Source organism: Syngnathus floridae, chromosome 18, assembly GCF_059516105.1.
Source record: "Syngnathus floridae isolate MCC-2025c chromosome 18, RoL_Sflo_1.0, whole genome shotgun sequence".
NCBI lineage: Eukaryota > Metazoa > Chordata > Actinopteri > Syngnathiformes > Syngnathidae > Syngnathus > Syngnathus floridae.
The window spans coordinates 10,253,408-10,280,965 of record NC_142430.1 but is presented as its reverse complement, the minus strand read 5'-3'; the positions used below and the strand labels follow the sequence as shown (position 1 = coordinate 10,280,965).

Here is a 27,558-nt window from a genome sequence, read left to right as displayed (position 1 = left end):
ATAATCATCTCCCTTGGTAAGGTAGGCATACAAAGACGCATTTCCACACGTACACATTTACATGGCCTCACACAAAGTACGTACGCATTCTTCAAACGGGCTCGCTCCCTTCCTTCCTCCCTTCCTTCCTCCCTTCCTTCCTTCCTTTCCTGGATGAATAAATAGGAGACTAGCATTTTGATAAGTTGCTAAGAGGGCTGCAGTGAAACTTGCAGCACACCCAGCTAAATAATGAAGCCCCATTTATTATTAGTGAAAATGCTGAGAGCTGTTTAAAGTGCTTTGGCGATACCTTCATCCCTCTTTCTGTCACACTCTTGTTTTAATTCTCTCTGCCCTATTTATTACTTCACAGTGTATTTTGCTTCTTGTTCCTCCATCTTTTACTGATGACTTTAATCTTACGGAGGCTCGCCGCATTGTGCAAAACGGGACGAGTCCTTATTTGAATTTGAAACGCATCAACGGTGAGAAGCAGAAATTTGAAATGAGCCCAGTTTTGGATTTGAGGCCACGATTCAGATGAAAATTTCACACTACATTCAGACTAAAGGTTCATTTCTGAATTGTAAATTAGCCTGCTAACGTGTATTTATTATTCTGAATCGTAAAAGCTCTGCTGTTAGCCAAGAGATGATTCTCCAGTCAGTCCTTCACACACACACACACACACGGAGAAAATTCTATTTACTCCCTGGAGAGACAGCTCGTAAAAGTAGCTCATTTCGGGGCAAGTCGATGGTGGTGGCGACTGAAACTCATTTGTTGTACTGGAAAAACCATGGTGCTATTCACTCAAAGCCACTAAAAACAAGTCAAAGGGCCATCCGTCATCCTCTAGCTGCTAGAAGTGTGCCTAGACAAAAAATAGGACTTGCATTGTTCTGTGTATCCACTCGCTTTCATGTGATTCCATTTGAAAGTCATTTAGAATGACTCGATTTGAATCAAGTATTGGTAATTAGCTCTCATCTCCCAGGTAGTGGGAGTGACAAGGACGGAATCTCTATTGCATTGTTGATCCCCTTGGGGCTTAATGTTTTGATATTATTCTTTTTTTTAGGACCCCAAACGCTACCTTCACATTGCATTTCTACAAACTGGCATTGCATCAATAGCTCCCAGATGAAAGCGCCGGGGAATGAGTGCGCTTGATCAAATAAATGCAATTTTCTGTTATGCTGCTGGGAGAAGTTTGTTGTTTAAAAGTTGGAGAGATGCCAGCTGGTAAATGAAAGTGAGTGTTTCCAATAGTAGTGATGCTTTGCTTGATAGGTAGGTCATATTCTCTAAGTGAATATCCTGTCAAGCTCTTTGCCACACCATCCTTTTTAATTGGCAATAACTCACTTTTTTTTTTTTCCCACTCTCAATAGCGAAGCGGCAGAATATTGGAAAAAAATACAAGATGGGAAACTTAGCGACGCTCACAAACCACACTACAGCAGCCCAGCTGGTTCCAATGTTGAGATGAACTATCAGGTAAAGGGCAACACACCAAAGAAAACTTGGAAATAAACAAGCAATAAATAATGAATGGCGTCATCCATATTCAATTAGCTTTTGTTCACTTTGTGTGTTTATTCAAGAACAAACTTCACCCTGATCAAATGGACCTGCCAGTAAATGTCATGAAAATCATTTTGCTCTTTCTGAGTCGTCACCCCCCCCTCCTCCTCCACTGGTCTGAAAAGAAAGTCGGAGCAGTACTCCAAGAAGGGAATCACTTCACAAACTTGTATTGATCTGCGATCCTACACAGTGTTTGGAGAGAAAAGATAGAGTGGAGAGCTAATGAGTGTTTAAAAAGGATGGAGAGAGAGAGGGAGGGAGGGAGTGAGAGTCATGCAGACGCCAATGAGATGATGAACAAAGATGACTCAACTGAATTTCAGTGGAACTAAGTGAATTCCCACTCAATAAGTTGATTCCATCTGCTCGTATTTATATTAGAAAAAGCAATTCGTCGCTCTAACACATATCAAAGATCTGTTTGATTGCTGACATGGGGGGAAAAAAAAACAAAAAAACTTTTTATCATCTATACACTCATAAGGCAACTCTGCTTTCTCCCAGGGATCAACAGTGATTACAAGTCCAGCGGTGCAAGGCGAAGCAGTAAGATGGCCACCGAAAAAGATCGATTTCTCCTTTAACCAACTTAATTTAATGCGGGCTATTTAAACTGGCAGGGCAGGGAGAAATTAGATTGTATTTGCTGGCTATAGATTTTTTGCCTTGCCAGAGGAGGCAGAGCAAAAGGGGGTGGGGGGGGGGGGGTTACAAGGCCTTACACCCATTTAGACTCTCCACACACGTAGCCGAGTAATCAGAAAGCATTATCTCCTATTGATTATTCAATATTTTCCCAGATCATGTTGTTTTCATCTCTACGAAAAGTCTTAACCGGTTATTGATACTCACTAACTGAGGTGATGACGGCTGAAGGAACGCTCTCGGCATAGCGTCCGTCGCGCTTCTCAATGTCAGGTGATGATGACAGGAAATTGATCATCTCCTTTATCTGAGGTGAACGTGTTCCTGGAGAAAGCGGGCAGAACAATACAGATTTTCTTCACCTATTCCACGTTTGGGTGAAAATCCACCAAAAGTTGATTGATTTCATGTAGTGCACCTCAATTGGTATGAGCGGTCCAGTGTTTCAAATGTGGAAGACAGTCCATGTCGGAAGCCTTCAACCATGCTCCGACGACTTGGTGTCATTTGGGAGGAGAATTAAAGGCACAGTTGAGAGGTCGTGCTGGAGCTCTCCTCCTCCTCCTCCTCCTCCCACTGGAGCTGGAGCTGCAGGTCAAAGGAAAGAGAGAGCGAGATTGAATTGATCCCAGGTGGTCTGATCACTACTTCCATTCGGCTGTCTGTCACAACAGGATGCCACCGTTGCAGTCCAGTAGAACACACCAGCAGCATCCGCACACAAAAAAGTCAACAATATCTATAGCAGAAAGACAAAAATAGTCATGCTGAGTGGCACCATGCAGAGCTGATACCATCTGGTGGAAAAGGACCATCAGGTGAATTTCATTGTCATGAATATTTTCACGGTACAAGCGCAAGTCATTGCCGGCGTGCTTATTGAATAGGTCAATCATGCTGATCATGCAAAAAAAAAAAAAAAAACACCACGCCATGCAGGTACGTCGGTCCGACCGCATCCAGCGATTGTATCCAAAGTCAGCAAAAGTTTGTGTGAACATTTTTTTTCAAACGCTCAAAGCCCGCGCCATCAATCAGGAGAGCGGCAAGAGTGAGAGACAAACAGAGAGATCTATGGCAGCAGATGCTCCGAGTGCTCGGCGCTAATCTCGCTTTCCTTCCCAAAACGCCGACAACCCTTCAAGGTGAGTCATATTTCAGCTATACCTTGGTCATTTAACAAGAGGAGCGATCCTTCACCTACGCTGTAAATGCTCGAGTGTCCATTACAAAGATGAGGTGCTAAGGTGTCTGACCCCTGTTATCTAATGAGCTGTGTCGCCATTAAATATGTCCCTTCTGCCCTGCTCTGGCCTCAAATAAAAATCCGGATTCACACAGCATGCAAGTTGTGGGTGGGATATGTGTGTGTGTGGGGGGGTTTACACAAATCTGGCCAGATCACAACATGTACAAGTAATATTCAACATTCAGGTTCCACCTTTCATCAGTACACTCCTAGCGCCCAATCCATTTACCCATCGCACTGGAATCCGAAGCACTGAGTCAGAAAATTAGGACTGCGCTCAAATATGACCCTTTTCACAATGGTAGATTGAGATTCAAGCCATGCTTGTGGTTCATCGTGTGAAACATACAGTCTCAAAGGGATCCCATGCAGAAATGAAAGGCAAAAATTCATCTCCTTTCATTCAGAACTAATTGCACTGTTTGCTAATGCTGATTAATAGAATGGCAAGAGCAAGTTAAAAAGGGAGAAATGGAAATCGCTAGAACAAAGAAAGTGCAGCAAAAGTTTGACAAAATAGATTTCTGGGAGAGGTCGCCTCGCTTCTGGAACACTGGTCCGTCCATACACACATATTGTGAGCAGTAATCAAGAAGAATGATATCGCCACCAGCTTCCACAAATCCGGCGAGTCTATGACATTTCTATGTCCAGAGTCGAGGGCTTGGAAAGAAAAATGACTCTGTAGTTTTTTCTCTCGACTGCAGTTGTTTACGCGTTAGATTGGCTTTAATAAACGACGAGACAAACAGATTCTGAAGTGTAGGTTGTTGCAGCCTTGCATAAAACTCTATTCCTTCTGATACTTTTTGTCTGATGAAATCAGATCATCAGTTTCCAAGAGCATCCCAATTTGCCATGCTGTGCCAGCTCCAAAATAAATGTCTGACACAATTTCCATCAACTTGTGACCCGAATCAATTAACATTCAGGCCAAGATTAATTTTCAGCGCGAGGCTTCCATGATAAATTGAGGCAGGTAGGATCACAGCCAAGCCATACTGTCAATCATATGCTAAAATATGTGCTGAGGTAGAGCACTGGTTATTTTTTTCCCCCTTGGGTCTTGTCCTAGGGGAGAGATCAGAGACGGAGAGAATTACACATGTCAGCACCCTATCAACTGCCAGGAAGAGGTGAACCTGATTATATCTTATAGGGCACTCCAGGTCGGGACAGAGTTCACCATTGCATCTGGACCTTATACTCAAGTGTTTAGCCCAGCAATGTGGACTGCTGGCATGGCATACAGATAGTCAGCTTGAAGAAAGACTTTTACATTCTTGCTGCCATAGACAAGCTTACATACCCATCCTACGGTGTCCCTCCAGGCCCTATCCCAGGTCCCCATTTGATATTCTGTCTGGGCTTGGTTATGCTTGATTGGTTGAACACAGAACCAGGCTGCCTCCACCATCCAGACCTAGAGAAAAACAAGAAAATGGATGGATGAGTGTAGGTGGATGAACAAATGAATCTTCTTCTTTACTCAGTCAAAACTGCATTTGATTGATGGCGCACGGCACTAGTCATTCTATATCTAATGATGGCTTGCGATGTCAAAAGCTCAGCACGCATAAACTGCTGGTATCTGTGAATACATCTTGATTCTATTCAATTCTGTACCATCTCCTGAGCGAGCCACCAGCATAGCATGTACTGTATTTACCAGTTCCATTTCTTTTGGTTTAACCCAACAGGAGGGGCTTAAATAAAAGATGAGACTTTTCAAACCGAAAAGCAAATATATGCTTCAACGTGCTTTAAGCGCGAAAATACGTTTAGCGCAGGATTTGGGGGAAGGGGATTAGTAAGAGAGACAAGAGTATCATGTGTGAAATCTCACTAGCGCTTTGATTATTCCCACAGAGAGAGGAGCAGACATCAAATCGATCTTTTCATTTCTTTTCCTTGTATGAAAATTAGAAATAAGGTTCAACTTCAAATCTCAGGTTTCATTTCTCCTTCAGGCACCTTGAAAATAATCCCATCTCAGATCCGGTAGTCATAGCTACAGAAATTGTGCATCCGGGAGGGCCCGCTCACTTTTCAGAATATTACGTTGCAAGTTAACATCAAATTTACAACGGTGACAGCCCGGTAGGAATGAATTCACTTTTCTATGGGGGGGAGAGAAAAAAAAAAAAGAGAGAAAATGAAGATAAGTTGGCTGCATCACGTAACAGCTTCCTTCTCGTTCTTCCAAGCTTTGGATTTTCCCACAGCCTTTTGGAGAGCTGTGTTGTGAGTGAGGTTGTAAAGCCCCGCTGATCAAGCTTGCCAATAGTTTGTAATCAATCCATGTCATCCAGCCTATTATTCGTTCAAGCACCATCGCCAGGAGGATTTTATTGCATTGTTCTCTCAAACTCGAGCAGTCTTCATAGGATTGAAGCTTGCAGCACCTGGCGCTCAGCCTTTGACACGCATACTCTAGTCAAATGTTTACCTCACAGTCTCTCTGCTGCGTCAAATCTTTCTCTCTCAACAAGTTTAGTGCTTACTAGTCAGAAATACGTTTCCCACATGAGGGAGGAGTTGTTTTATAACATTAAAAGTCAGACTTACCTTGTAGGATTGTTTTGCAACCAATGCACTGAGGGGGGAAAAAAAAAAGAAAGAAAAAGCCAACCCTCACACAGGTGTGGACCGAGCTGCAAATTGCCTCTTTGCTTCCATTGGCCCCAAAACTCAAGGAAGGCTTTTTCATTGGTTCTTCAAATGACTTGATGGGCACAAAGTCTCCCAGTGATGAGCGAGCAGGACTAAAATGGCAACTAACTTGGTACATCTCTGCAGTGTTTATCAAGCAAGTTGATCAACCATCCGTGGACAACATTTTAAAATCAACTCCCCGAAGCCTGAAATTTGAACACTGCGATTTTTGCTTTGCATTTTTTAGTGGAAAGTAGGTCGTGATGGAATCCAAATACTACATGTTAACAAATGCAGAATGTGACAGAATAAACCTCTTAACTACTCGCAGCATGTCTTGCACCAGTCATTATTTTGGTGATTGATTTTCCATATCACCCTATCCCTACTAATGGATTGTTTTCCATTCAAGCTTTTTGCCTTTGGTTTGAGCCCATGTGACAGCTCATTTTATACAGACCGGCAAATACACGCACCATTTTTTCCCCCTCGCACTAATGAGCAGCAGCTCATCAGATCTCCACCATGTTCTGTCTTCATATTTCAGGTAATTAGCCCTCTCTTTCCCAGAACCATGAGACAGAGAGTTGCTTACAGTAGAGCGGGATCATTATTATGCCGTGAAAAATTATATTACAAAATCAAATCATTCCAGAAAGGATCATTACGGTGCATTTAACAGAAGTATCCTTCTATAGATTTGTTTTGAAACGTTTTAAATGCAAGAAAAACCAAATGTGGAGAAGAATGTTGTCTGTAATAATTCCATGTCCAATATCCGTAATGAGTGTGTGGCTATGTTTGTGCATGTCGATGAGTTTTCCCAGTGCCGGAGGAGGAAGAGGCTGCGGTTGGCTGACCTGCTCGCCGACCGCTCTGTGCAAAAGAACAACTTTTTAAATTACCCATACATCACTGTCACGGCAGCACAGACGAGGGTGACAGTGCTGTGATCACAAGCGTGCACGCACACACAAAGCTCTCCTCACTTAACAAACTCCATGGCAGGTTTGTGTGAGTGAGCGAGCAGGCGAGCAGGCGAGCGCTTCGAGGAGTGACACAAATGTAAACAATTAAAATTTGAAGACTCTTTTGAAGCTGCAGTGTGACTATAGCATCATCGCCTTCACCAGCTGCCATGACTTTTTCCTTTCCTGCCATTTATTTCCTCATCTCCTCCGTCCCCGTTTCTCCTCATCTAACAAGATGAATCTTAATTGCTGGTAATTAAACTGCTCATGGATTACAAAGTGGGAGAAGTACCAGGAGCATATGTTTGTGTTAAAACCCTGAGCCGTCAAGGGTGATGATTCTCAGCACGCCACTTCATTACTTCTCTGGTTTGTCTGCTCAGTCAAATTACAATCTGTGGATTTTTGAGCAAGCGTGTCAAACACACATTGTTGCAGATACGCTACCACATACTGTCCATAACGAGCAGCGCGTGCATTTTACCAGAGCGGCTTGTCTGCTTCGGTGTTTGCCATGTGATAACAAGAAATGTGCAGCAGAGGAAGTATGATGGAATGAGGCTTACACACATACATTCAACTGGGCTAGGCTCCACCGAATCCTAACGAGGACAAGCGCTATTGAAAATTGATAGGTGGGATTCACCTTGTCGTGAAATCCAACTCAAGAGCTTTTTTTTGTTTTTGTTTTTTTGTACATTTCACAAATGTCTTTCTAATATTTTATTTTACCAGGAGCAAATTCCCTCTAAATTGATCATCACTGTTTGCAAATCCAAATCAATGTAAATCATCGAGGCCAATGGAGTATTGGTACAACCTGCTGGTAATGCAGAGTAGTGTCATTCTAATTCTTTCACTGCAATTGCTACAAACAGGTTACAGGCCATTTCAAATGTGCAAGTCCATCAAAAGTTGATCAATAGGTAGATGGAATGGTGTACCTCACTGGCAGTGCTTGAAATTCTCATTCTTCACCAGATGACTGATAATAATTCCACGACACGCTTGCTTCACTCCCAGGTGGGCGGCAGCAGCCATGTTTGTGCATGTGCTCTTGCCAAAATGTACCGGATGACAGCCACGTACTGCACTTCTTAGATCTGCATTATTTAGAACCAGCAATTCATTTCATTAACATATTCAAAAATGGCAAAGATGGCAGCAACGCATTTTTATCATAGGTGTACTGTACTCACAATATTTGAACAAATTTAAATAGGACAGATCATTTTAAATGGACGTTTTAATTGCTTGTATGCAAATAACTCATCCAGAAGTCTTCAGCAATCCTGAATTGACCCTAAAAGATAGGATGACATAGATGATCCTCTTTATATTGGAACACGTGGAATTTAAAAAAAGAAAAATTAAAAACAATAAAAAAGGGCGATAGTCCCTGAAGATAATGCTTCAGGTTAGGAGAGGATTTGATGGTGCCTATGATAACCCATGATTTCACTCTTCAGCCACCTACCGAGATTGTGGACCTTTAAAACATAGGGTTGTATTTGAATATCTCTCTTTATGAGTTGATAAGATAAGATTTTCAAAGTGTCGTATATGCGGATGAAATCTGATGTTATCTGCAGATTAAGTCTGATGTTATCTTGAAGACGTTTGTGTGAGCTTGCATTTAAGCGACTTAAAGCAAGGGCTGGATCGGTGTTCAGCCACTTTTCAGGAAACAATGTGCAGGCCTAACATCATCATGCATTTGCTGTGCACGGTGGTCTTCGGACTGATCGCCGGCACCCCTTCTGGCGCAGCCCCGCGAGGAGTTTTTCTAAATGGGCTGCAGTCTCCCCTCAGTGGATCAAGCAGGAACAAGCTACTACTCATCTCTTTCGATGGCTTCCGCTGGGATTACGACCGAGACGTGGACACTCCTAATCTGGATCAAATGGCCAAGGATGGCGTAAAAGCAGAGTATGTCACACCACCGTTTCTCACCATCACCAGCCCCACACACTTCACCCTGCTTACAGGTATGGATGTAGAAAATACCTTTTTGGATATTGATTGAAATGGGCAGTGTTTCATAAAAACACATTTGACCTTTCTCCATTTGTTTCACAGTTATCCATTTTTGTTTCTTTTTTTCTTGACAGGTCGTTATATCGAAAATCACGGAGTGATCCACAACATGTGGTTCAACACGAGCACTCAGGAGAAGAAGCAGTACTACATGACACAGTTTGTTGATTCCTATTGGGACAATGGTAGCTTGCCCATCTGGATAACAGCACAGAGACAGGTGCATTGTGTGCCGTTTAACTTCCGGAGAGGAGGCGTGTTTGCGTTCACTGGCGGGGCTAGAGGGGGCTCTGCACGGCCACTGTAGGAATGAATATATGTTGATTCTTTGTCAGCGTTTTCTGAGGAATGTTTTTGCTTTGAAATAACAAAAGAAAAATGAGATAAATGTAATGCTTTACTTTATTTTTTAATCCTCATCCAGGGACTAAAAGCCGGCTCATTCCATTTTCCCGGCACAGCCGCAACGTACAAAGGGGAAGTTGTGAAGGTGAAAGAGGTGGAACCTCGTTTCTACGACTATTCAAACGAGACCGAATGGAGGCATAACATCGACAAGGTGATTGGAGAGTGGTTCCACCAACAGGATCTGGACTTTGTCTCTTTGTATTTTGGGGAACCAGACAAGGTTGGCCACAAATACGGACCAAATTCCCCAGAACGGAAGGAAATGGTCCAACAAGTGGATCGCACTGTGGGCTACATCCGGGACAAGATCCAGCAGCACGGTTTAACGGAGCGACTCAACATCATCATTACTGCCGATCACGGGATGACCACAGTCTTCCGGGGTGAGCAAGTTCAGGAGATCATCCTGTCCAAGATCCCGGGCTTTAGCTTCAGAGATATCAAATTCCATCTTGTGGATTATGGCCCTGCTGGAATGTTGCTTCCGAAAGAAGGGAAGCTGGAGAAGGTTTACCAGGCTCTAAAGGGAGGTCACCCTCGTCTTCACGTCTATAAGAAAGAGGAAATGCCAGAAAGGTTGCATTACAGTAATCACCCTCGACTACTTCCCATCATCCTTTTTGCCGATCCTGGATATGTAATCAATGGGGTGAGAAACATTTCTCAAGTTGCCATCCTTGTCTGCATTTGTATTTGGATAGCTTGAAAATGGATCGATAACACATCGATGATCAAATGAACGGCTTTGTAACAATTGAGTCATCGTTAAGCGCCATCCGTCGTCAAATGGTGTTGGTGTCTTCAACTTTCTATTTTTGTTTTCCCAAATCTAGCTTTTTCCTGTGCAGTTTCACAAAGGAGAGCACGGCTTTGACAATCAAGTTCTGGACATGAAGCCTTTCTTTAGGGCCGTGGGGCCTGATTTCAAGGACAACCTGGTGGTTGGACCCTTTGAGACGGTCAATGTGTACCCACTCATGTGTCATCTGCTGGGAATAAAGCCAGAGGTCAATGATGGGCATCTAATGAATACCAAGCACATGCTGAAAAAGATACAAGAGCACAACAGTAAGTGAGCAAAGACTACACTCTTCACACCACAAGAAATAGGAAGTGATAGGATCCGCTTGAGAAATCAAATGGGCTGTGTTCACGCCCACAACGGCGCAGAAACATAACATTTCAAAACGCACGCGTCTGTGAGCATACCATAGCGTAGTCTAAAGCGACCTGGCACAGGTGAGTAACGACTGCTTTTTATGCCATCATTATTTTTGTATATCGACATTCTTTTTATTGGACATGCTAATTTCCAACGTGGGAATCCCCAAAAGCACACATTGACCAAATAAAATAAAAAGGAGATATGTTAATGTCCCACCATATTTCATGCATTCTTTCATTTGATTTCAATCTGTTTCGTAATGCTGCTGGAATAATGGATGTTTCAACTAAATGGAAGTCGAAAAATATTTGTGGGAGGCGTAAAATATGATTGTGAATGCTTGTATCTCCCACATTGACACAATTATAGTGACACGGACGCTGAAATGTTGTCAGCTCAACTCTTATCAAGCAGCCTGTGTGTTGAGATAAGAGGCTTTCTGTGTGCTAATCGGGAACTTTCAAGTGATTCATAAGCTTCTAAAATGTTCTGCCTGCAGGTCCAAAACGCACTACTTGGTCACAAATCGTCATTGGCTTATCAGCGGTCACTGGCTTTCTGGCATTGGTGTTTGTCGCGGTTACCTCCCACACCTTGTATAAAAGGAACTCGGCAAGAAAGAGGTGAGTGACGTAAACTCTAATGATATGAAAACCAACTTTTTTTTCTTTCATATTTTTTGTCAAATTGACACCGGCCTTCTTTCAGTTCCAAACAGAGGATGGCTGCTGATGAGGAGGAAGACAGCAAGCAAACGAGTTTTTGATGAAGCACATGTACACCTGTGTTTTCCTTGATTTTACTTTTGTACTTTTTTTGCATCGCATGAACTGCACAGATTTGTTTTTTTGCATGCGTCCAAGATGTGTTTCCTGCACATGAATGTCACGGCGGGATTATAGTTCTTGGATTTGGCAGTTGGCAAGATTTACCACTTAGCTATAATGTCTTACCTCGATAAAGCTTATCAAGCACATAAAAAAAAATCAGGCCTCCTATCGCTTCATTAAGATCACAAAGTCCATTCTTTATTGAGTCCACGTGTGAAAGGTGTTTATATTTTAGTGACCATTTTGCTGTTATATCTTTTCTTTTGTGTTCCTAATCGCTCATTAAAGTAAACATGCAAAATTATAGTTGATCTGAATATTTGTTTCTTTTTGTGTGTGTTCTGACATTTTTGGTAGAAATGTCCACATATATTTATATTATGAAATGTGAATTATTGTATCTGATTAGCTTTGGGGAACTCTGGTGCTTGTATTTGGTATTGCACTTTAGTCAATTGTCCAGTTGTTGCACATCTGTACATTTGAAAAAAGTAGCTCTATTCTTAAGAAGAAAATACAAAAATGGTGTCTCTTATTTCATAACCGTACCTCATTAGCACATCCATCACAGGCTAAAGGTCCATCGCTATCTCCAATTATCAGTCAGTCACATAGTGAAGTCATATAATAAACCTGTCTGGTCTTAGTCCAAACTACTTTTCTCAAACGGAATGATAAGTGCTGTACACTTGATGCGGCAGACTAAATATTTAGCAAGCCGACATTTGTAGGATGAAAATGTCAAATGTCGTCATATTGTCAGTCTGCCTTGTCTTCTGCTGTATTTTTTGCCCACCTTCCACTTCAGCCCCAGTGCGGGACTCTTTTTCGGGTGGGAAGAAGCTGCTACTCATCTCCTTCGATGGCTTCCGCTGGGATTATGACCGAGACGTTGAAACTCCTAAACTGGACCAAATGGCCAAAGATGGCGTCAAGGCGCTTTATGTCACGCCACCTTTCCTTACTATCACGAGCCCTGCTCACTTCTCGCTTCTTACAGGTAGTCATTCTTTTTACTTCAACAGTGTTTCTTTAGGTTCATTCTTTTCATGATGCAGTAAGGTCATGGAAAGAAAAGGCAGAAATGAGCACAAACAAAATGATTCGCTATATAATGGGTTATCAAATTAATTGACAGTTATTTCAATAATCGAGTGCTCTTTATGAGATTTCTTTTTTACCTTATGAAAATAAATCAATCAATAAAATACTCCTATGTCAACTTCTTCACAGTCAATTCTTTTTTGTAGTCAGTCATTCAAAACTTCCTTGTGAGCTTGAACACAGAAAATGGTCCATTATTATGAGGACGCTTGTTATTTGGTTTGTCTTTAACCTACTCAGGAAATGACGTGGAGAATCACGGAGTCATCCACAACATTTGGTTCAACACGAGCACTCAGGAGAAGAAGCAGTACCACGCAGCTCAGTTTGTTGATTCTTACTGGGACAATGGCAGCTTACCCATCTGGATAACAGCACAGAGACAGGTTTAATCTGATATTTTCTTTGCATGTCTGGAGATTTGCATGTTTCTCATACTAATCCCACCCTGTGTTTTATTTTGGGGGGGGGATACAATGAAAGTACTTTTGGGTGAATTCCAGCTCTGCCAGCTTTCCTGTTGTTCTTGCAAATGAGCTGTTTGAATATTCTGATGCAGTCTCCACATGACTTTTTTTTTCTTCATTAAGTCTTCCGCAAATACTGATTAATTCACTTCTGCTTTTCCAAGGTTGTTTCTTGTGTCACTCAAGTATTTTTGATGTCAAATGTTCTTGTTCTTTTTTGAGCCCGTCCCTGCGTTGTATTTGTTGCAGGGACTAAAAACGGGCTCTCTGCATTTCCCCGGCACGGCCGCAACCTACAAAGGAGAACGTGTCAACGTGAGGCAAATCGAGCCCGCCATCTACGACCACGGAAACGAAACCGAATGGAGGCTAAATATCGACAAAGTGATTGGAGACTGGTTCCGCCGGCGAGATCTGGACTTTGTCTCCTTGTATTTTGGGGAGCCAGATTTGGTTGGACACAAATTCGGACCAGAGTCACCGGAACTTCGAGAGATGGTGCAGCAAGTGGATCGTACCGTGGGCTACATCCGGGACAAGATCCACCAGCACGGTCTAACGGAGCGACTCAACGTTATCATCACGGCTGACCACGGCATGGCCAACATCCTGCCAGATAAACAAATCCAGAGGATCGTCTTGTCGAAGATCCCGGGCTTTAGCTTCAAGGATATCCAATTCCAACTCCTGGATTATGGCCCTGCGGGTATGCTGCTTCCCAAAAAAGGTAAATTAGAGACAGTCTATCAGGCTCTGAAAGGAGGCCACCCTCATCTTCATGTATATAAAAAGGAAGACGTGCCGGCTAGACTGCGTTACGGCTCACATCCGCGACTCCTTCCCATCTTCCTCATGTCTGACCCCGGATATGTCATAAGTGGGGTAAGGAACAACACATCTACTACAGGTTTTTCTTTTTTTTTTCAACTAAATGTCCATCCTGATCATGTTTGTGATTCAACTTTTCATTTTTGTGTCCCTCCAGTATTTACCAGTGCAGTTCAACAAAGGAGATCATGGTTTTGATAATGAAGCCATGGATATGAAAGCCTTTTTCAGGGCCGTGGGGCCTGATTTTCAAAAAAACCTGGTTGTCCGTCCCTTTGACCTGGTTAACGTGTACCCACTCATGTGCCATCTGCTCGGAATTCAACCGGAGCGCAACGATGGACACTTGGACAAAACCAAACATATGTTGATCCACAATGACAACACAGGAAGTGGTAGGTTATTAATAATAGACATAATAATACTGATGTCTTTCTGCTGTTGATGTTAAGCTTTTCTGTCCTTATAGCTGACACTCAAACGGAGGTGCTGATTGGCTTGGCATCGGCGATTGGGCTACTCGCCCTTGTGTTTATCGTCATGATTTCCTACAACATGTGCAAAAGGACAAAAGCCTGAAATGTTCTGGACGTACTATGTCACTTTTAGACATAGTACAATAGGAACGTGTATGGCACTTACATGTGAAATATCAAATAAAGGGTCATGATTCAATGTCAAGCCGGTTCCTCTTATGGTGGAGCTAGATTTTTTTTATTTTTTCCCCCTCAAGAGGCCCAATGATATTGCTGCGAGGTCTGCAAGATAACATTTTATACTGAGGTTACCAACCACCTCTTATGGTCAAGAAATGTCCATAAAATGATTGCCACATTTAGAAAGTCTGAGCAAAAGTGTGTATTACTAGAAGTCCTGTTTTGCATCATAAAACACACCAGTCAGTCCTCTTACTGGCATTGCTAACAACGTGAAAGGATTTTTTTGTTTTTTTTCAAGACACCAGATGGATTCAAATACATATACCACCCCAGTGGTCATTTTAGAAGGCCTCTCGTCTCCACAGTGACCAAAAACAGAAGAAAAAAAAGACGCCCTCACACAGCTGGTTCCTGGCAACCAAGAGGGAGGGGTGGAAGGGAAAGAAAAAAAAACTGTGAATGAACACTCAGAGTTACACACAGGACAGAGCCAGGCTGAGGGGGAGTAAGAGCAGCAGTGAAAGCCGCACTTTGGGGAGACGTGGAGGAGTTAAAAGGGGGAGAGGCTTGAGAGAAACAAGAGAAGAGAAGAGAAGAGGCACAAAAAGTACAAGGAACTTGAACACAACTCTGGACCAAATGTTCTTGCAGGAAACACTACCCACGGAAAAGCACTCTTGCAGACATCTAGCAAGTAGTCTTGATTTAAATTTGAGCTCATTTGATCAACGACTGGAGGAAAAAAAGAGGCGCTGAAGAAGAGGTCTGCAAAACATTTGAGGATCAAATTTGACTGAAACTAGCTGAAGTAAGTATGCAATTCCTAACTTGCTGTTTACCAAATGCACCGCATCTACGGTTCTATCATCTTATCAGAAGTCAAATTGGCTTCGTGTACATGTTGGTGTTGGTGTAAACGTTTTTTTCTTCATTAGCATTAAATGGTACACATATCATATTCAGCATCACAGAGGTCAAACAGTCTTCTCGCTAAATTTAGCAGGTGGTTCAGAGCTGGAAAGACAGCCAAGGCTCCAAACCACAGTAAATCCATTTCTGTATCAATAAATATTGCTCCATCCGGTTTGATTGAGGCAAAGGAGTAGGTCATACTGAAAAGTGGCAAAGTTGTACATTTATGTCATATACATATACTGTCAAAATTAAACTGTGTAGTTTCATTTAAAAATAGACATTTTTAAGATGAAATAATATCTTCAATATTGAATACTAAAGGGTTTTAAGCGTGAAAAGACAGTACAGTTATATTTTGGGGAATAAAGTTGTATATTTTTAATATCAAAAGCCAAACATATTTTGAGATTGTAGCAGATTTAGCAATGCACAGGACCTCCTCCACTTTTACTTACTTACAAATGTCTAAACGACTTTATGTGTTTAATCTGATCATTTTCTGTAATGGGGGGGCAGGAGTATGTTTGATTGACACGTATGGCAGCCAATGGGATTCCGCCTTTGTAAACTCGGCCAGAGTGTTTTCGTCATGAAAATGATGCCATAAAGCGCACGTAAGTGGTGGATGACAAGCATTAGTAACACACGCCAATGTCCCAAACGTCACTCGAGCTTAGTTCCACGTGAAGCAGAAAGTAAAATTAGCACGTTAACTACTGCACAGTGCATGCAACATGTCTGTTTGACATTCCCGTTGTGTTTTGCAAACATGCAGAAGCGGGTGCAGAGCACATGAAGTACTTGCGAGGATGCCAGACTAGCACAGTGAGGATGTTCAATGTCATTTTTGCTCTTTGATTTATCTGAAAAGTTACTCATTTGTTTAGCTTGATTTGGGATGTAGCCAAAGTTGGTGCAGATTTTTATTTCTATTATCATTGTCATTATGATTGAACTTGAACGTTCTGTCACCTAAAATGATATGCAAAATAGAACTTGCTATGTGGTAGAAGAGCTGCATTTTAGCAACACACACACACACACAGCCGCTCCAGTGATAATGATAGGCATTTATCTTGCCATACCAGGCTTGAAATAGGACATCCTGTTTATAGCTACAAATGCACAGCCACCGTTAGGGTTAGTTTTCTTTTCTGTGGTTCATCATACAGTCTTGATAAAGAGGTTTAGGTGGCAAATCTGAATAAGTGAGCAGTCTATATCAAAAGGGCAAAAGGAAAATGTTCTTTTCATGCTTGGAAGATCATTTCAGAGGAGGATATAATTATACGTAGTTAGACCGTGAGTGGTTAAGGGTGGAGTCGTCTATGAAAATAAAATGTTGCTTTTAGAGCCGCTGTCTCATACTGTTTCTTTTCCATTTCACTTTAGCCAGCAAAGTGCGATCAAAAGAGCATTTTGAGCATATCTCCTCTGTGGGTACAAGGATGGCTCTGGAGGATGGAGACATAATGAAGGTGCTTGAGAAGCTTCAGCATCTGTCAGAAGCCACTTCACTTGAAATTGGAGGCTTCTGCGTGATCCTCCTCTTTGTCAGTAAGTCAAGTTTAAGGGTGACTGCATGTATTGTATGACTTTTGGGTGTCCTTAATATTGTGGCTTTTCTCTTTTCCCAGTCACGTTCGTTAGCTTGATGATGGTCCCTTGCCTTCAGTGCTGCTGTTGTGCCGAGTCAAATTATCAAACCTCCAGGGTGGAACCGCACCAGGCCATTTGAAGATCAAAAAAAGGACAAATCGTTTCCCAAATTAACAACATGGAGCAAGGATTTTATATTCTTTCTTCTATTTTTGGAGGTCTTTCGAGAATACCATCAGATATGCGTCATCAGAAATGATCAAGACTCAAATTCCGTCCGAATATCCTTTATGTTATTCTGTGTTTTGTTGTATTATACTACAGTATTAAAGTGTACATGATGTCTCAATGCGAGAAATGTCCTAACTGCTATACTTATTCTTGCGCTATATTTTATAAGAGCATGTCAGAGAGCGCATGTTTTTTCCCGCTAATTTTCTATGAATAAACTCTGATGAAAAGTATTGTACTATTTGCTATGTATATATTTATATAGATATATTCTATTGTCAATATGGATTCACTAAACACAGCCAAGTCATAGGCGGGGTTTATTATCAACTTCCTCTTTTGTCTTAACCGGTCAATATTTTGGGTAAACATTAACCTTTGTTGCGTATGTTGGAAACGCTTGCGGCCTACTTGTTGCTTGTTAGGAAAGCGTACCATTTTGTGGCTATTTCCATGGTTTTAGAGCAGGCTTGGACTGCTCCAGCTGCTGGATGACGAGGGTCTCGCTCTAAACTCCCTATTGACATAAGCGATGGTCACACTTTGTTCAAACTCACTGAGCTGTGAGAGAACCATTTAGTCGGACATGGCTGTGGAGAGGTGAGTTTTTGAACTGGAATGTGCTTGTTGACATCAGCGGGTTGAAATGTATAACGACTAGCAACGCAATACATGTCATCATTTGCTAGTATTTGGAACTCAGGCTCTGCCTTTACAGTACGCCGGTATGCGCTTCTCTCAAAAGCCCCCGATTCTTTCTCAACTGAGGCTTTCTCACTTTGTGCAGCGTACCAGGACAGCATCAACCGGACGACTGGATAGAATGGTTCCTCTTGCGTTTGAATCAAGAGCCATGGGCGCTGGGAGGTTTCGTGGTCATGGTGGTGTTTGTGCTGGGAGCGCTATCTCTGATCATCTTTGCTCTGTTGTATGGATGCTGCTGCAGCCCAGCCACAGGAGAGGAGACTCAGTGGAAGAAGAACTGGCAGCATCAGCAGCAGCAGCAGAGAAAGCTCAAATGTGACGTGATCTAGACTTATCAGAGACATCTGGAGGAATATTGTGGAATTTGAATTAAGGCTTTTTTTCCATGGCAACTTTGCAAAAAAAATGATGTCATTTGAACATTTCCACGGAATAAATTTGACTTCTGTTTATCATTGTCTTAATTTTACAACGGTTCAACCTTTTTCCCATTGAAATGTAATCTGCGAGGTCCGTTGATTCACTTGGCTATGCATATTGTGTCTAATTATAATGACAAAACAGTCAATTGGCGTTGAAATTGAGTAGTCCCCGTTAAACTACATTTCCCAGTGTTTATTAGCTCTTACGTCATAGCCTGGTGATGACGTTCATTTTCTGCGCCCGGAGGTGCCGCTCTATTCACGAAACTATGGCGAATGCTAAGAAGAGTGCTCTCCTTTCCTCTTTGGCGGACTATGGGGACGATTCGGAACCCGACGACTCTGATCCTGAACCAGAAGAGACAGGTAGGTAGACACAAATGTGATTGGGTAAAATAAAGGGCTACAACATTGTATTCTGTCGTTAGATCATATACTTCAGCTTCATGTGGTCGCTAAATTAGCCACTTGCTAACCGCCAATGCATTTCAGAAGATATTGTTGTGTTCGGAATCATACACCCTACTCCATTATTACAATGTAGAGATGTTTAAAATTTGGATCGTATCGTTCACGTATTAATTAGTCATGTAAAATGAACGAAGCCCACTTGGGCGCACTGTTGACGTCATTAGGTTGCGTAAATATAACGTAGTGCAAATTTGTGACGTAGCGAAACAACGTCAAATCTGGAATAAATATTGAACAAATCAATTGTATCGTTTTAAACTGACTATCAGAAATAAATTCGAAACAAAACACAATGAAGAACTATCTATATGATGTTCCCCCTTTTCGTTTTTGTAACAGTGCAATGCATAATGACATGCATACGTTGCTTTTCAATTGATGCTGCTTATGTGAGTGTTGAACAGGTCTGTTTGGTGTCCAACTGAAAAGCTTCCTTCCTCTTCTAACTGGTTACAGGTCTGTTTGGTGTCCAACTGAAAAGCTTCCTCTTCTAACTGGTTGTTGTTGTCCTTCTTGCGTTTGTTCCTGTTCATCAGAAGAGGAGGAGCACACGGGAGCAGGAGGGCTTGTGTTTGGCTACAGCGATGAGGACCTCATTCGAACTGAGGATGCTGTCCAAAAGGAATCTGAAAATGAAGACAGCAGAGAGAGTAACTCGGTAAATATTGGACTTCTGAAATCGCTGTCTGGTTCGTCAAATAGATCCTGTTGCCCATTTTATGAGTCAATGCTCTGCTCAAACTGCAACATATTTCCCCCCCAAACCTTTGTGGCTTCCCCCGCCTCGCTCTATTGTCAGTTGTCACTCCCTGATGGAAGTTTCATCTATCTCTCTCTCTCCCCCCCCTTGAAAGGCTGGTCGCATCTGCGCAACCTTTTTGTTTTGTTTTGTATTTTTAGGCGTATGGTTGCGAAACCACGGCACCTTGGCGCCATAACTGGTCTCAATCTAGAATAATTAGGTCATCGCTCTGTTACCCTCCTGCCCTCTCCTTCACCGTCAGATCATTAAGGAGTTGACCCCCTTGCATTTTTGTTTTTATAGGGAATGACCAATGACGAGTCTGAGGAGAGAAGGGACGCAGATGAAGTTGAGGTATTTGAGCACAGGACTGAATTAAATCGATAAGGTCATGCCTGCTTGAATCATTACTAATATCTATCTAACCCAAAAGTGATAAGGGGCTTGAGTGGGCACTCACACGTAATATATATTTGCACACTAGGTGGTGCTGTTGGCCTTCCTAAGCTTTATAGCTTCGACTAGTGGTCTCCACTTAGATTGATGCTGCACTTCAAAATCTACAGAAGGACGCGTGTTTATGATGCTAAACCCATTATTTCACGTTTGCAAATAGAAGACAATGTAATGTATTGTAACTTCTTTGGCCTCAATATGAGAAAAGACAGCGATTATTACAATCGTGAAATTCCATGTGCCATGATGAGATTTCTCAGTATGACGTGCACCGACATGTAGGTCAGCATTCCCTCGGAAGGGAAGTCAAAATATCAGTTAGAATAATTGTAGGTTAGCATCCAAGCGCGGTTTCCACTTGTATTATTCCTTGATTACTTGATGTTCTTAGCTGTGGCTTACTTTAGGTAGGAAGGAAGGTCAGGAAGGATAATCAGTGTTGATTTCATCAGAAGCGGACCATTGTTTAAGCACAGCTCATGACGTCACACTTTAAGGCCTTTGTGCTCTACTTTGCTAAATTCTGCAGCGATTAACGACGCACGGCCGATGCGAATTGCGGTATTAACAGTATTCCACCTTGAAACCATTTGAAATGGTATCTGTGTTTATTGATCAACCTTTTCATCTCGGACTTTCTTTTTAAATGGGAAAACAATTATTCATGGTTTGTTGCAGTTTTGCTGAATTTAAATGACCGTGTTTTTGTTTTCCATGCTGTTTCATACTTCAGAAGTAACAGTCATGTGCAGGTGAAGTCTTTATCTTGCCACCTCGTCGATGCTCTTGTTCCAGGAAACAATGGGGTCAACATTTCTGTATTTAAAGTGCAGAAGCCATCCATCCATCCATCCATCCATTTATTTTCCCCCCTGTTAGGGCTGCAGGTGATCTGGAGCCTCTCCCAGCTAACTTTGGGCTAAAGGCCCAGGTACACTCTGGAATGGTTGCCAGCCAATTGCAGTAATGGATTTTAATTAGAGAACCATAAATTAGGTTTATGATCATAAACCAGAAATGTTATTATAACCACAAATTACTTGTGTCATGACTTTGCAATTCTGCAGAGCACACTGCAAGAACCTAATTGTTGAGGGTGTCTGGGGAAAAAAAGCTGCTTTTGGAGCTCCTACTGGGCAAGTCACTTTCAATCTCAGCACTTTTAAAATTGCTATCACCGGTCACCAATCTGATCATCCCATTTACCAATAATTGTGTATTTGTAGATTTAGAAGGAAAAAAAATAACAACAAATTGACTGGTCAAGTTTTGAAAGAGGCTCCGTTAGGCGCCATGAAGTTGATCATCGCCACACGTTTGCTGAGCTTGCACGTTTGTGTTTGCCACCCTCGTGTCAGGCCATGCGAGTTGGCCACAGCGGGAACAATACTTTGATGTACCCGTGTAGTTGCTAAGTGATAACGTGATGCCCGTGAATAACAGCACTGTTTCTTTGTGCTCAACCTGTTATGCAGTCAATGTTGGCACAATATGCAGCATACTTTAGAGGTTGGGAAAGGCTCCACCTTTTTCCAAACTTAATATTTCATCCATCAATTTCCTGAACTGCTTTTTCATTTAAAAAACAAAAACAAAAGTGTCTGCTTCTATGATATGTTCAATATGGAGATAACCCTTGAAGGCTTTCGCAGGTTCCGTTGTTCTGCCCAACCGCCACGTTAGAAGCTCCATTGCAGAGCTCATGAAGTGAAATGTGTTTGTCTTCCTTTGCTTTTCCCCCACAGGTACCAGAAGTGGAAACTAAAGATCCGAATGAGCTTGTTGGTAAGTGTAAACACGCACGGAAAGGTTTATGTCGCACATTTTGTTTTTGGCTGGAACAAATGAAAAAATGGTGCACTGTAGAAACTGTTCTCAAAATGGAGGAACAGAACTACGCAATCCAATTGTAAACCACATCTAAAAGCAAAATTCAAAACCAAATGAAAAAACCACCCTAATCGTTTCAGTGACATTTGGGTGCTGTCAACGTGTGAAACACTAACTGGACTCGTATTGAGTTGTGAAAGGCTCTTTGTCCGCCGTTTGAAAGATGGGTCATGAAGGTCTAACACAGGAGTTGGCAACGCTTAGTGAGTAATCGCTGACCCATGCAGGTGTGTGTGTGTGTGTGTGATATCAGGCAGGAAATGAGTGATACAAGGAGTGGTATTTTATTCACCCTGCGTGGAGCACACAACGTTCCCACTCAGCTATTTGTTGATTCTGGCCTGGTGCTTAAGGCTATCATTATCTACACCTTTCTTTTAACTGGAGACCTAAAGACTCAAGCGCTGACTAATCCCCCCAAAAAAACGCTGACGCAAAAGCCTCATTTGACTGATCAACAAGAGGAAATGCAGCATGTTTTTGTTTTCAAGCTGACTCTGTGGCTGTTCCGTGGGGGTCTGAGCGTGACTCATAACTGGACACTTGGCATTCCGGCAGCGGCGCTCAGCTCGGCTCCTCTGACAGTAAATGTCACAGTGCGCTCGCCCGCCCGCCTCCTGTCAGCAGGCTGAAGACAGCTCTTTGTCTAGTCGCTGAAGGGACGTGCATTGTGGCGCTGTCCAAAGAGACCCGCAGGGCACAGATTTTGACTTTCTGTTTTCCAGCAAAACAGATGGCCGTTGTCAAACGGCTGCTGCTTTTTCAAGCTGTTTTCTAGCCATTTGAATTGGGTGGCTATTTCTTACACACGGACTTGTGGTCGATCCTCACTTTTGAAATTTCTTGGAATACTTTCAAATGAAGTAACACCACAATGCCCAAACCTTGTCCTAGCTACAATATTACATTGTGGATGACAGCGTGTGCAAGATGACATATCTTCACCCAATTGCCAAGTGGGCGAGTTTACCTCCGCATCGGTGCGTCGTTGCGCCGCCTCTGACACGCGGCCAGACAGCGGTGGCAAGTCTGTACTGATCCGAGGGAGTCTGGAGTCACGCTTGAGCAGTAGACCACGCTAACCGGGATAGGGGCCTGGAAAGTATGCAAAGGCCGTCGTCCCTCCTGTATGTTGAAGAACAAAGTTCAACTTTGACACAGTGCAACATCTAATAAATCGGACCATTGATAGTTAAACAGGCATGCTGCTTTATTTGCTCCATCGCGGAGTGTGGTTCTAAAAAATACAACTGGTTCATGAAGCAAATTTGAAACTTCATTTTCCCATCACAAAATGGTCCAATTCATCTTTTTAAAATGTGATCCGAGAATCTTTACAAAGAGGTTTTATGTTATCAATTCGGAGATTTGGTTTTTCTCCTATGTAGTAGCAAATTACAAAATAATTCAAACAGAATCCGTCGCGCTCCATTTATGGTAACGTTCCCAAGCATGCAGTCAGCTACCTGAGTAAATGATCCTCAGACATCCAATCAAGTTGTAACTTGTCTTGCATGAATTGCTTTTGCATTCGTACACCGTTTGCAAAAGACACTCACAATGTGACAGGCACCTGAATAAGCCCAAAAAAACATGTGTAGGGTTTTGAGATCGTGTGACAGTGGAATGTCTGGCTTCAGAAGAACACGATGCGAAAAGCAAAACGTGATGGCTCCTAAGGGAATGATGGAGGTAGCAAAGGAGTCCACTTTTAACTCCATCATGTCAAACAAAACAGACTCAATTAAATGAAGATCACCAGCATTTACTTCTTGTAGCATTTCTTTTTTTTAGAATTGGGCTCATGTTATTTTTCTGACTTCTCCACAGCTCTGTTCTCAGAGAAGGTGCGAAACATGTCACCTGACGAGATCCGAATTCCACCCGAGCCCCCGGGACGCTGCTCCATCCAACTACAGGTAGATCGCATTGCTTCCCTGCCATCTTTATTCAAACATGACCCAACGTATGTTGAACCAATACCCAAGTAGGTCTGAGATCATCATCATCATCAGCCTGCTGGAATAGTTTCATGCGCACACCTCACAGGTTGCAAGTCATAAAAGTGTCCAATTCAAAGCTGAATACTTGGCTTTGGCTGCTTCAGCAGCAGTCAACACATGCCTCTTGTGCAATAGTTTGGTGTTGAAAACAAAAACAAAGCTCTTAAGAATTGATGGAAATGACTTGAAATTCGACTTGACTTTGGTTTGATCTCATTGGGTTTATATCCCTGAAAGGCACGGACGGGGAGAGCAGATGTCAAGAATTCCTAAAAGGCCAGTAGCTAAATGACAAGCAAGACTTGAGAGAAAATTGACAATGGCTTGAAAAGCTCAAAGGGTTTTCTGCATTCTTCACCTTTGATTTATAGCTCTGTAGGTCTTCCACTGTTCCTCACTCACAGACTAGCGTTGATGTACAAATTGTAATACGCCCTATTGGTCAGACTTGCCATTGAACTCGTCATTGGTGTGTTGGCAGAGTCAGCTAAACCCTTCACATCTGAATTTGCCTCTGGGCTGAAATTCTGGTGTCTCCATAAATTCAAAGATTTGTTTCATAAGGCACAGAGGCATGTCGGGACACAAAAGGCAAAGTTAGTAAGCGAACAGCTCAACCCGCAAGCAAGGCTTGCTTGCACTCCCTCGGCTCACCGGTCGCGCCTGGGTAGCCGTGGCCTCGGGCTACGCATACCTAAATAGGAAAATTGTTCTCTCAGTGAAATTGTTTTATTCTTTTGCTATTTCGCAATTGCAAGACTCTATCCGCTGTAAGCACTTCCCAGATATCTTTTCCATTCAGTCCTGTGAAATTGCAAGGGAAATCATTCTTGGTTGCTTGGTTGGATTTCAGATATCTACTGGTTGAGATAAGAGAAGAGAGTGACTCATAATTCCTGGGAAATGCCTGCCTCACCCTCGACGGACTGTGCAACAATTATAGTCATAACCCTTCAAAAAATTTTGGGCTTGATGGTTCTCAAATTTCATGCTGAGGTTCTTATCTGGAAGCACATGATTTCCTGGCTGCTTGACACAGACAGATCATTTCGGCAACATTTTATTTTTTGCTGTAAAGATAATTGGAAAAGCTTTGGACTTGTTTTCACTTGCCTTGTCCTCCCCCCCCCCCCCTCAATAGAGAATGCCAAAAGACCTCCAATGAATGAGGGAAACGATTGCCACCACAAAACTGGCCTTATAGTAAAAAAAAAAAACTATGAATAAACATAAATACGCAAAGCACCATTTTCATTGAAACATTTTATTACCCAAAAGTAATTTTGTACCAAAGAAATATATTTTTTGTTTGCCGTAACAGGAGAAGATCCACAAGCTCTACGAAAGAAAGCTCCTTGGAGATTTTGACACCAACAGCCACATTCAGAAGAAAAAAGAATTCAGGAACCCAAGGTATGTATCATTTTCACCACTTTAAATGAAATGAATTGTCTTATAGGTTTCAATTTTTATTTGAATTCTGTCTAGTATCTACGAGAAGCTCATTCAATTCTGCAGTATAGACGAACTGGGCACCAACTACCCAAAAGATATGTTTGATCCCCACGGCTGGTCAGAGGAGTCCTACTACGAAGCTCTCGGTACGTTTGTCCTCTTTCGGGATCTCGCCGTGATGACCGATGCATACTAATGCGTTCGACTGGTTTTTAGCTAAAGCGCAGAAAGTGGAGATGGACAAGCTGGAAAAAGCCAAAAAGGAGCGGACCAAGGTGAGCCTTAAAAACAGGCCAACACACTTGCCATACGCCATCAAGATCGAACCCTTAATAAAGTATGCACAGGGAGAGCCTTCATTGACACATAATGCTGTCATCAGTACCATTCCAGCAGCTGCAGATTAGTCAGGAAGGCGGACTAGAAAGAACATGTAGTGCCTGCCTTGCTGGAGCTCCGCTCTTCTGTTGTCTGTGTTATGTGGTATGCATGTTTCAATCAAAAAAGTGTGAAGAACAAAATTGGAATGTGAAAGTTGGTTACATACATCTCGTACCCTTAAGCAAGATCTTTTGAAATTGCGTGGAGTCAGGAGCTGGACATTCCGATGCTTCAAATCAAACATCAGCCATATCATTCGAAATGTGCTAATCGCGCATTTGCGTTTGTACAGATCGAGTTTGTCACGGGTACAAAGAAAGGCGCCAACCCATCCAACACGTCAGCGTCAACCACAAACAGCAGTAGCAGCACCACCTCCACATCCACAGGTGAACACATTTCATTTTGCAAACACGCTGGCGGTAGAAAAGAAAGGCAAAGAAAACACTGCAACTGACTTGTCCCAACAGATGCTCAGAAGCGGAAGAGCAAGTGGGACTCGGCCATCCCAGTCACGTTGGCCCAGCCCACGCTCATCACCACCACGTCCACCTTGCCGGCCGTGGTGTCCGTGACCACCACAGCCAGCGGCACCAAGACCACCGTCATATCTGCGGTGGGCACCATAGTTAAGAAAGCCAAACAGTGAAGCGCCTTTACAGGTGATGGCAAGTGGCCTGGTCCCAATGGGGTGCGCACACACACACACACACACACACACACACACACGGACTGTTAAACAGACTTCTTTCTCCGGGATTGAAAAGTGCGCTTTTTCATGGGAACTATGGGAACTCAGCATAACTCTTCATTCTTTTGCTGCAAGTCATCATTTTGGTTTTTAGCATGATGGCAGCAGCCAGTGAGATGAAAAAAGTGGATTAAGAAGCTTAAGTGTAAATGTGAAATTAGGCATCATGTTCCGATGCGGCGTACCCCTTAAAGCTAAAAGGCATCAAGAGGACATGTTTTTTTTTTCTTTTTTCTACTGTTGTAAATACTGGATGTGTTTCTGATAAATAAATGGATCAGATATTTTCAGCGGAATTCCTCTTGTGATTGTCATATATATTATGACATTATATTGAAAATAGAAGAACCTCAGAAAGTTACATATGTTCCAGGTGGAGTGTACAGCCTCTGACCCCTCGATGATCGTCTTCATCGAGGTCCATGCGCAGAAGGGGCCACTCGGGTGTGAGTCACCTTAAATATCATTCTATTCTCTATGAGCAATACATCTTTTTCATGATATAATATACCACTTAGTGGTAACCCATTACTTTTTCTCCTTGCATCCCAGTGGATGTTGCCAGTTTTATAGTAGCATTCAAATGAATGCAACTAAAGTCACCTCTGGTTGTTTGTGTAATGTTCTTTTATGAGCGTGAACGGTTATATAACTGAAATTATTAAACTGATAAGATTCAGATGTCATGCTAGTGGTTACTGGTTAGCGCCCAGGACACATGCAGGTCGGAAGCTTAGTCACATGGGCAAAACAGACGGCAGCACGTGCTGGGGAAGTACGGTCAATCCGACACTTGTGCTAATTAGATGCAACTTTGATTCGGGGCCACGACCTCACCCCTGCTTTACCGCAACCATTACAAATACAAATGTTATGTTTAATGTATTCAAAGGAAATTCCCAGCACTCTTTTTTTTTTTCTTCCTCTTCTCAAAAAACACTAAAAAT

The 27,558-nt window shown here is 42.5% G+C and overlaps 4 protein-coding genes across 7 annotated transcripts in view; 3 read left to right on the top strand and 1 right to left on the bottom strand.

The window, feature by feature from the left end:
- The window catches only part of rbfox3a (RNA binding fox-1 homolog 3a), a 158,736-nt gene extending 152,627 nt beyond the window's left edge, over positions 1–6,109 (bottom strand). For all 4 annotated transcript variants that reach the window (XM_088359694.1, XM_088359695.1, XM_088359696.1 and 1 more), the window contains exons 1-4: positions 6,035–6,109; positions 4,776–4,889; positions 2,636–2,805; positions 2,425–2,541 (exon numbers count right to left, since the gene is read on the bottom strand). The gene's annotated coding sequence lies outside the window, so the exon portion shown is untranslated. The remainder of the gene's footprint in view (positions 1–2,424; positions 2,542–2,635; positions 2,806–4,775; positions 4,890–6,034) is intronic.
- A 2,638-nt stretch (positions 6,110–8,747) lies between these two features.
- LOC148383005 (ectonucleotide pyrophosphatase/phosphodiesterase family member 7-like) lies at positions 8,748–11,838 on the top strand. The gene is made up of 6 exons (XM_088360141.1): positions 8,748–9,080; positions 9,204–9,349; positions 9,554–10,186; positions 10,371–10,605; positions 11,202–11,325; positions 11,411–11,838. The coding sequence occupies exons 1-6, from the start codon at positions 8,783–8,785 to the stop codon at positions 11,466–11,468; spliced, it is 1,494 nt and encodes a 497-aa protein (XP_088216267.1). The 5' UTR covers positions 8,748–8,782; the 3' UTR covers positions 11,469–11,838.
- Positions 11,839–12,169: 331 nt separating this feature from the next.
- LOC148383004 (ectonucleotide pyrophosphatase/phosphodiesterase family member 7-like) lies at positions 12,170–14,612 on the top strand. Its single transcript, XM_088360416.1, has 5 exons — positions 12,170–12,532; positions 12,877–13,022; positions 13,353–13,985; positions 14,089–14,326; positions 14,401–14,612. The coding sequence occupies exons 1-5, from the start codon at positions 12,265–12,267 to the stop codon at positions 14,508–14,510; spliced, it is 1,395 nt and encodes a 464-aa protein (XP_088216542.1). The 5' UTR covers positions 12,170–12,264; the 3' UTR covers positions 14,511–14,612.
- Positions 14,613–18,665: 4,053 nt separating this feature from the next.
- Positions 18,666–26,907, top strand: sap30bp (SAP30 binding protein). Its single transcript, XM_088360428.1, has 10 exons — positions 18,666–18,828; positions 19,470–19,591; positions 19,979–20,029; positions 21,877–21,916; positions 23,852–23,940; positions 25,346–25,437; positions 25,513–25,625; positions 25,696–25,754; positions 26,153–26,249; positions 26,331–26,907. The coding sequence occupies exons 1-10, from the start codon at positions 18,684–18,686 to the stop codon at positions 26,507–26,509; spliced, it is 987 nt and encodes a 328-aa protein (XP_088216554.1). The 5' UTR covers positions 18,666–18,683; the 3' UTR covers positions 26,510–26,907.
- The last annotated feature ends 651 nt before the right edge of the window (positions 26,908–27,558 follow it).